Genomic DNA, 9,984 nt, shown 5'->3' with positions numbered 1-9,984 from the left:
TGCCCCACATGCTGGCCCCACACCTACCTCAAAGTCGTCCGGACAGCTCCTCTTGCTATTGTTATTATTTAGGTTTTCCCGGTTGAGCAGGCTCTTATCCAGCTGGGCTGGGGACCTCCCCCACCGCCCTGCTCCGGGAGCCTCCTCCCTCTCCATCTCCTCCACCGCTGGCAAGGGGCCACTGTGGGCTTTCGGGCTCCCGAACTCCGGTTTCTTCTTCACCTCCTTCTCACGGGGCCCGGGGCCTTCCTGGGGAGGTCTGGCTGGCGTGGGCACTGCTAGAGGCTGAGCTGCTCCCTCCAACAGAGCATCCTTCTCCAGATCCTCCAGCTGGACCACGCCGCCGGTTTCGTCGCTGGGGGAACGCAGGAGGGGGTCTGAGAGCCGCCGGAAACAGCAGGAGAGAGAGGGGCCTCCTCCTCCTGGGAACCCAGGCTGGGCAGCATCGTCCAAGCAGGACAGCCGGGCTTCCCGGGTGTCGTCCAGGGTCTCTGGCAAGAAGTCCCCGGACCCCGCGAGGTCACCCACGGGCTGCTGGAGGCGGCTCTCCGTCTGCTGGCGCCAGAGCTTGTTGTGCCTTTGTTTGCTGGGGGAGGAAGGGCAGAGGAAGGTCATCAGAGGCCAGGGCCCAGCGCTCCTGGGAAGAGGGGTAGGGATAGGGGGAGCCAGCGAGGCTGGCGTAAAGCCTCTCTCTGTTCATCTGTCCCCAAGAAATGAAAGGACGAGAGAAGCAGCACTAGGACCCAAAAATCATCGTGGCCCTCGCGAGAAACCTTAAAGGACTGTCACGTGACGACAACATGGCAGACGTGTGAAGGGCACCTAGACCGGAAATGCTATCAGGAGCCAGTGTCCCATCTCATCGGGTCATGCCACTTCATGCCCCACCTCTCAGTTTCTCCACCTGTCAATATAAATATTTACATACATACCGGTATATAGTGATACTAATATAGCAATGTGAGTACGTAATGCACGTGAATAAAGTTGGGAAGATTCCAGAAAACTATAAATATTGTTTATAGTGAAACAGGATTTTTTGGGGGGTGAAAAAGACAGGTTTTAGGAAATTTTAGAAATGAAGGGGACCATGGAAGCAGCACAGGGCTACAGAGCAGCAGCAGGTGTATTTCCATAGAATAGGGAAGCTGAAAAGCTGCACCGGTACATTTCCATAGAATGAGGGAGCTGGGAACAGCAAAACGTCTATATTTACAAAATAAAGGAAGGAAGCCCTTCATCCAGAAGGAGTAGAAGAAAGCCCAAAGGGAAGAGGAAAACAATAAGGAAGGAAGGGGGGGGAGAACCTCACATGTCCCATGTGAGGTTCGACCTTGAGCTCAGGAGTTACTATAGTAACCAGTCTAAGGGAATAGTGACCAATCAGAGGGGATATCCAGGCACAAGGACCTGCAGCCTTTATAAGCCGCAGGGAAAAGGAACTCAGTGGGACCCCTTTCCCCTCCCCAAGTGGGAGTCTGTACTTGTTCCTCAGTATATCTCCACCTTTGCTATAACATCTTCTGTCTGTGGATTCATTCTTCGACTCCGGCGGAAAAAGAATCCGGGACATCCCGCCCACTGTCTCTGTCTTCTAATACTATGGTGTTATTTTTATGATGCATTTTCAAAACATAAAGGTAAAAAGAGAAAGGCTTATAGTGAAGTAAGGTAAAGAAGTCACCTCCACGAACCTTAGAGCAATACAGACATCATGGGGTTGTAAGGGTTGAGATGAGAGAATTGAATGTAAATGAAGGATCTGCTATTGTCGGTCAATGCAAGAGAGTGTCAGGATCACTCATGACTGTTTGCTCCCTGGGCATGTTCTGGGCGAGGCCAGGGGCCCTCAGATGGGGCTACGCAGCTGTGAACCCAGCCTGGAAACCCCTGGATGGGTTGAAAGGGCACTGGTGGAGTGAGTGGCCGAAGGGCTCGGTGGTGCACACTTCTCCGCCTTGGCCTCCGCCCTGCCTGGGGATCTGTCCAGCCAGCCCCTGCTAGACAGTGGAGATGTCCGGAGCTGTCCTCTGGACCCTGTCCAAACCTGCTTCCCCAAAGCGGGCAGAGGCCGAGACTTAGCCTGCGGCTCCCTAACAGCACCAGTCAGAAATAACCAGGGAGGCCTCCTACGGACGGAACAGAAAGGGAGGAGGGGGACAGAGACAGTGAGTTCTGGGGTACAGCAGGGATCCCCCGGGGTGGCTGGAGGACCCCTCCCGGTACGGGCGGGAGAACCTCGGGGCCTCCCTGCCTTGGAGGCCAACACACCTGGGCAGGTGCTCCCTTCTGCTGTCCCTGGCTGTGAGGTGCGGGCAAGCTAACCCCCAGCGTCAGTACCTTGTCCTCCCGTAAGTGGGGGTAACCTGTACCCCGCAGACCTTCCCAGGTGGGGTTAGAAATTGTGGACGAAAGGGGCCACATGCTGACCTGACAAGCTCAGGGGAGGCCTGCATGGCAGTCTGCAAACTCGGAGACCTAAAGTAACCACAAAGGATGGTCTGAAATTAAACTTTAACTAAAAGCAGTTATGGTGGGCAGTTACGTCCTAGGCCAGTATCTTCACTGACAAGGTCAACCTTTACCTTAACTGAGCCTATCTGTCTTTTTGCATCTATGATAACATACCCTTGAAATGTCTGGGTAACTTGTGATTTCCCTTTATCTGGAGCCCCTGGGGCACAACCAAATGTGCTGGGCCCCAGGACAGATACCACAAATTCCTTCAACATCATGTTAATTGTTCCTGCACCCACCTAAGTATGTGTCCATCATTTTACTTTTTATCCAATCCCAGGGGTTTCCCTGCTTTGCTTATCCCTCCTCAATCTATCACCAATGAATTTCATGTAACCCACCTATGTTCCTCCTTTGACTGCAATGTATAAATGCAGATGTAACCCCACCATTCTCCGGAGCATTATCTCAATCCGTTGAGGTTCTGCTTCCCGGCATATGTCGACAGTTTGGCTCAAATAAACTCACAAAAATTCTTTACAGGTTTCAATGATTTTTTTACGTTAACAAAATGCAGAAAAACGACATCCCGTCTACTGCAGCCAGGTCTAGCAGAGCCTCCGCAAGGTGACTGTACTCATGTGCATCTCACAACCACCCGACCAGGTGGGTGCTGGTTCTTTACTCAGAAGGAGAAGAGCTGAGGCTGGGGGGGCTGACGAGCCTGCCCTGAGCTGCCCTGCTCATCAGTGGGGGGAACCCCGCCTGCCCCGCAGTCCTGGGCACTGCCCTGCGGCAAAGCCTGGCACAGCGCTCGGCCCAAAGCAGATGCTCAGGAAACGGGGCACCCACATGCCCATGCCGCGCACAAAGCCGTGCCTTAGAGTAGGAGTCAGGCACCGTTCCCTCCCGCAGCAAAACAGCCGTGCGTGCCAACAACATCAGAACAGATCCCTCCTGGAAACCACTCATCAAACGCCAAACAATAGTTGTTTTTCTCAAACCGGCTCCCCCACCTCCCCTGCGTCAGGGTTTTGGCTGCGGAAGCCACTGCTGCTGCGGGCTGACGGCGGCTCCGCGAGCTCAGTCCTGCCAATCCTCGCAGACAGTCACCCACCTCGCGTCCAAGATGCCTTCATACTCAGACAGCTGCCTCATGAAGCCGGCGTTGGGGCGCGTGATGCTGCGCTTCTGCTTCACGTAGTTGTAGGCTTTCTCCAGGGGCCAGCCGAATTCCTTCATCGCATAAGCGATGACCGTGGAAGCGGAGCGGCTGACACCCATTTTGCAATGTACCAGGCATTTGGAGTGGTTCCTCCTGGCGGGGGAGAGAGTTTTAAAGAAGCTGAACTTCGTGCTCTCTGTTTTTTTTCCACAACGGACAGTTTTAAACCCTGACGTTATGTCATTGCCAAAATGCTCCCAGTCCCGATGTTTACGCAGCACATGTCCACACACCCTCTAAAGGAAATCGCTTCCCTGCGAAATCAATTAGCACACAATGGGGAATCAAGATAAACCTCTCCTTGCCCAGCAAGTTTTGCAGGGAGAGCTCAACATCTGGGCGGACTTCAGGGACAAGGTGGGTATCTTCCCACGTTGCTGGGATAGGCTCGGAGACCAAAAACCCTTTTGTGGGAAGCAAGTGGGCAGCGAAAGAGAGATCTGCAAGACAGAGTTCTAGATACACAGCAGCTAGAGCAGATGGAGACGGGGAAGGGTTACTACAGAAGAATGGGGTCAGAGAACCGGAAGCCGCAAGGCCCTCGGGAGACAGGAGGTCAAGGAGCCAGGGCGAGGCTAGCAGCACCACGGACTTGGCCGAGACAGAGAAAAGCCAGGGGAGGATGGGGCTCGGGCGGACTTCAGGGACAAGGTGGGTATCTTCCCACGTCGCTGGGATAGGTTGTGAGGAGGCAGTGCTGGCCCGGGCACGGCTGATTGAACAGATAGGACAAGGCCAGACACGGCGCTCCTCCGGATCGATTGCTGGAGAATGTGAGGGAGCGCAGGGCTGGAGAGGGCAGCACCTGGCAGCTCTGTGTGCCCGGGAGGCGAGCCCACCTGTCTGCCTGTTTACATTAGGAGGAGCCAGCCTGTCAGTCGAGCAGGCTCATTTCTCCTACCTCAGGCTTAAAATTCATCACCGAATCTCAGTGCCTTTTTTTTTTTTTTTGACTGCTGGTCTGCTGTCTACCCCAGGAATGCAAACTATGAAGACACGTAGGGAAAAGCAGGTTATGCAGCTTTGACCTGGAGGGGTGCAGAGCAGAAGATGAGGTTCCAAGGGGTCCTCTCTGTTCTGACTGCATAAGGCAGAGCTGTTCCGCAGGAGAATACGGTGAGGACCAGAGTTGCGTGAAACCATGACGGGCTCACGGTCTGTCCCATTCTGCACTGCTGATGATGAAACGGGCCAAATGTCACAGCCAATGCGAGGTGGGAGAGAACCGGCTCATTCGGGCCCCCACCTGGAGATCAACAACTCTGAGGGGTCCTGTGGTTTGAAGTCAGGGGGCCACCAGACACCCAGGCTCCCTAAAGCCAGGAGATGTCCGTGCCCTGGGCTGTCATTAATTTCTGCCCACCCAGCACCCGCCAGTTTCTCCCTCAGACCGGTTTCTTTGGCTTCTCCGCCCACTTACTTTGCTTTGTTTATAAAGTGGTACGCCTCGTTCCAGTGGGCAAGAAGGTCTGTTGTCTCTTCATCATAGACTCGGATGTTGTGATATGCAAATAAGCCAGGGAAGAAATTATCGATTTCTCTAGTGACATTTAAGATGTAGTCAACACTGCAATGACAAAAAAAGAAAAAAAGAACACATTTGGAGAACCAGAATGAGGAGCTACGAAAAACAAAATAACCAAAAATTGAACAGAGAAAAAAATCAAATATGTATTATTAAAGGGCATATATATTTATGGTAGGACTTCTGTTTTTTGCTTAATAGTAATTTTTTTTTGTATTTTCTACATGCCCTCTCTATGATGAGAATGTATTCTATTTATAATAAAAAACAAACTTCTTTATAAAAAATTTACAAAAAGAAAACAGTTCAAAGCATTGCTAAGCAATGTTAACTCTGGAAGGTAAATATATATTACTTAAATGCATTTTTACTAGGTGTACCGGTTAATAATGCGGATTTTTTTCACTAGATGGAGTTACACATATGTTGATATAGATGCGATTTGATATGTATGCTATTTTGTTGTATTGCTCCTTCAGATGACTACTTGTTCTGATCGATGGCACACGCACTTTCTGAGCAGCACTTCAAAACGTATGAAGAAGTGGAAAACTGGGTCTCTGAATGGTCTGCCTCAAAACAAGAAAAGTTCTATTGGGACGGTATCCACAAATTACCTGAAAGATGGGGGAAATGTGTAGCTAGGGATGGACATTACTGTGAATAAAGCACTTTTGATGTTTCTCTTGAAATTATCCTGTTTTCTTTGATTACAAAATCCGAATTTTTAACCAGTATCCAAATTTTAAACCTGTCTGGTGAATCCAGCGGGTGGGTTGATACTTCCCAGGCAAGATCTTTTAACGTGTCTTTAACTGGTTTTGAAGTGTGTGATGGTGCATCATGAAGCAAAATTACTTTGCTGTGTCTTCTGGCCCATTCTGGCCGTTTTACGATCAAAGTGTGGTTCAAATTGATTATTTGTTGTCGGTAGCGATCAGTATTAATGGTTTCACCTGGTTTTAGAAGCTCATAATACACCACACCTTCCCGATCCCACCAAACGCAGAGCAGTGTCTTCTTTCCAAAGCGATTTGGCCTTGCAGTCAATGTTGATGGTTGACTAGATCAACCCATAATTTTGTGGGTTTGGGATTTTCAAAATAAATCCGCTTTTCATCACCAGTCACAATTCAATGCAAAAAAGACTTTCTTTCGTGCCGTTGAAGCAACATTTTACTGATGACTTTTCGGTTTTCCATTTGTCTTTCGTTCAGTTGATGTGGCACCCATTTTCCTTCCTTTAAAATCTTCCCCATTGCTTGTAAACAATCGGAAATTGTTTGCTGAGCAGCATTTAATCTTTCTGCAAGTTGTTTTTGAGTTTGACACGCATCTTCACCCAATAATGCTTGGAATTGTTGGGCTTCAAACTTTTTCGGGTGACCTGTACATTCTTGGTCTTTCACATCGAAATCATCACTTTTAAAGCGTTTAAATCAGCGTTCACAAGTATCTTGAGATAGAGCACGTTCACCATAAGCTTCCTGAAGTATACGATAACTTTCAGCAGCACTTTTCTTCAAAATAAAGTAATGAATTATAACTTCCCGCAAATGCTCTTTTTTTGGGCACGAAATTCGACATTTTTAAGTGTAAAAATATCTATGATGTTAACACCTTCAGAAAATTTGACATATGAAGTTCTGAAGCTTGTTGTCAATACAACAAAATAGCATACATATCAAATCGCATATACATCAACATATGTGTAACTCCATCTATTGAAAAAAATCTACATTATTAACCGGGACACCTAGTAAACTCAAAGTCTCAAAATTCATAACTATTCTGAGCATACAGAGGCTTTAAGAAAAAACAAAGTCTCCACTTTTAAATAGTTAAAAAGCAGAATACATTTGTCCATTACTTATGTCCTTGGGAACTACTTTACATCCTTTTTAAAACAAGGCAGGCCATAAATAAATAGCTGAGAGGGTCTGCTAACCAGGTTTTGTCGGTCTCTAAACTGAACACTTATATTCCTGGAAGGCAAAAGCAATTTCAGGAGGTTGAAAATACCTCAAGTAGATTTTATAAGTGAATACTTAACAAATGCTTTAAAAAAATACCTTTAAAATAATTTACTCTTTAAAATAATTTACTTCTTCCAAGGAAAACAGAAAGCATAGACAGCATCACCCTACATTTTAAGAATACTTTCTGTTGAGAGAACACATCTTAACCGGCAGTTCTAAAGATATATTTTAAGATTTGTTTAGTCTTGATTTTTAAGTGCAGTAATTCAAGGATGTCATCATGTCAGACCCACAGGACGGTGATTTTGTGGCTGTGTTGTGTGTTTTTTTTTAAATGTCCAGACATCTGTTCTTGAAGGTCTAGATTTAAACATTTTTTTTATTCCTGCTGCTGGGCATTTCTCAGATCAAGGTAGGCATGTGTTTCTGCCCAATGCTGAGTATTTAGCTCAAGGTTCCCTCCAGGCCCAAAGATAGAAGCTCAGATAGAACCAGCAGTGGTAGTTCAGGGGTCAGAGGTGCTGACTGGCCAGCAGCTAGGCATGTCCACACCGGGCCTCTCGGCAGCTCTGCAGGGCAGTGGGCCGGTGGGCGGGGGCTCGTGGCCCTACCAGCACAGCATCCAGGCCGTCTATCCCACTGGACTGTGATTTAGGATCATTCTCTGGGGGACACACACACCATCACACAAACCCCAGGAAAATCTAAACCCATGAATTATTCAGGAGGTGGCATTCTGAAGCCCATCTGTGTAGCTATGCAGACCAGCCTGGCTGCTGGGGTGCAGGCAATTACAGGCACAGGCAGGCAGCACGGGGCTGGCCCTGACCTCGGGGGCAGAGCCCGGGTTCCTAGGCTGCCTAGAGGGAGAGGGAGAGGGAGAGGGGAAGACAAGGGGAGCAGACTCACCCTGAGCCCTGCAGCTCCTCCAGATTGGATGCATTCCATTCAGAGCCCTGGGGGACAGAGCACACGGTTAAACCCCCGTGAGTGTCACACGTCAGCCTCAGACTGCTTACAGCCCTCATGGTGATGGTGGGTACACGGGCCGCTGGCCTCAGAGAACAGAGGTATCAAGGCAGGTTCCCGAGGCATCCACAGCACAACAGGGGAAGGGCAAGCTCAGGAAAACCTGTTCCCCTCTCACCACTTCCTTTCCTGAGACGCCAGCAGGGTCCTCTCATGGGAGGCAGTGACCTCCGACCTCTGACTCAGGAGGGGGCACCTCCACAGACCTCTAATTACAGCAGAAATTAGCCTACCTTTTCCGGGAGGTCTTTCGGTAATATTAATATTCTGACCCGGAAATTCCACTTACAAAACCTTACCCCAATGAAATACCCAGAGTTTGCACAGAGATTTATGTACAAAGATACTTAAGGTTATTTACAGTAACAAAATAGGGTAAACAACCCCAAGGTCCAACAGGGAGAAATTAGTAAAACAAATGATGGTGGATCCACATGATGGAGCCATGCAGACAACGCATACTTTTGGAGGGTATTTCACAACACAGGGAAACACCACATCATGACAACAAAAATTTAACGGACACAAATCTGCGTAAACACAAACAGTACGCTTCTTCCCTTTTCTTTTCCTTTTTAAAAAAGTTACACACGCATGAAGAAAACCCAGGAGACAGAAAAATAAATATACCAAAATGCTAACTGTGACGACCTCTGGATTGCGAAATTAGGAATGCCTTTCATTTTCTTCTTCAGACTTACTTATATTCCCAACTCTCTGTAACATTTTAATTTATACTTAAAAAACGGTATTTAAAAACAAAACAAAAAAACACAAAACAAACCCTCCATTTCTGAGCGTGCAAAGGACACAAAGAAAAAACCACCACTCTGCTCCTCAGAAATGCAAACAAAAATAGAATCATAAAGAGCAACAACCCTGCGTGGTCCCCCCATGAACTGCCCTTCCCAGAGGGCAGACCCCGCAGAGGCAGGGGCTTCAGGGACCTGCGGGGACTGGCCACGTGTGGGTGCCAGTTGGATTTCCATGTTGGAGGGAGAGGCTCAAACACAGAAATTCCTTTGGTATCTCTCATGGAAAAAGTGACATAGAGCACCAACCACACGGAAAAGGAACTAGCGCTTCTCTAAGGCTGCGAGTGTCCTCTTGCCGTGATCGCCACCTAGTGGGCAGACGGGCCGGCGGTGCCTTGTGCTGCCTCCACCAGGGAGAACCGGCACCTTCTCGGGAGACCAGAGGCCAGCGCTGCCACATAGCTTTCATCTAGATACGGGCTTCAAACCCACACATTTATAATCATCTTAACGTGAAATACGTATGCAGACATCTGTAAGTACATTAAGTATGTATATTTAACCCAGTAGCCGTCTCTCACGACACACGCATGTGGACGACCATCAGGCCGGGGAGTGGGAGCTGGGCCCGGAGGGGCGGGCTTTCATTACTACGCTGTGCTGCCTCTAATTTTAGTAACGTGCCCTCTCCTACAGTCTCTGACTTTGAAAACTTGCCAGTTGCCTTCTATGGAGATTTACAGCTTTAAGAAAATCTGAGCGGGCGATGGAGGCTGCATCACTGGGCTCTGCGGACAGCCACGGCTGCCTGGCCACGCAGAGGGGAAGCTGCGCTCCAGGTGTCTGTTGGGTCTGCCTTCCGTGCTGTTTCTCACGTCTCGCGATTCCCAGGCATAATTCTGGGGTTTGGTGAGCACGCTCCCTTTAGTCACTGGGGGTTTTAGCCTGCAGCCCATTTGGAGGTATCTGGATGGGGCCTGTGCTAGCCCCTGAAGAAGGGATGGCAAGAGTCTG

At 48.9% G+C, this 9,984-nt stretch overlaps 1 protein-coding gene across 1 annotated transcript in view; it reads right to left on the bottom strand.

Moving 5' to 3' along the window:
* Positions 1-9,984, bottom strand: part of SSH1 (slingshot protein phosphatase 1) — a 48,132-nt gene that overhangs the window by 6,036 nt on the left and 32,112 nt on the right. The window contains 4 exon segments of the mRNA XM_014542419.1: positions 28-586; positions 3,575-3,775; positions 5,103-5,249; positions 8,096-8,142. Coding sequence (XP_014397905.1) covers positions 28-586; positions 3,575-3,775; positions 5,103-5,249; positions 8,096-8,142 — 954 coding nt within the window.

This window comes from Myotis brandtii, unplaced genomic scaffold, assembly GCF_000412655.1.
Source record: "Myotis brandtii unplaced genomic scaffold, ASM41265v1 scaffold303, whole genome shotgun sequence".
Lineage (NCBI taxonomy): Eukaryota > Metazoa > Chordata > Mammalia > Chiroptera > Vespertilionidae > Myotis > Myotis brandtii.
Note: the sequence above shows the minus strand (reverse complement) of the source record. Positions and strands in the feature narration are given on the sequence as shown.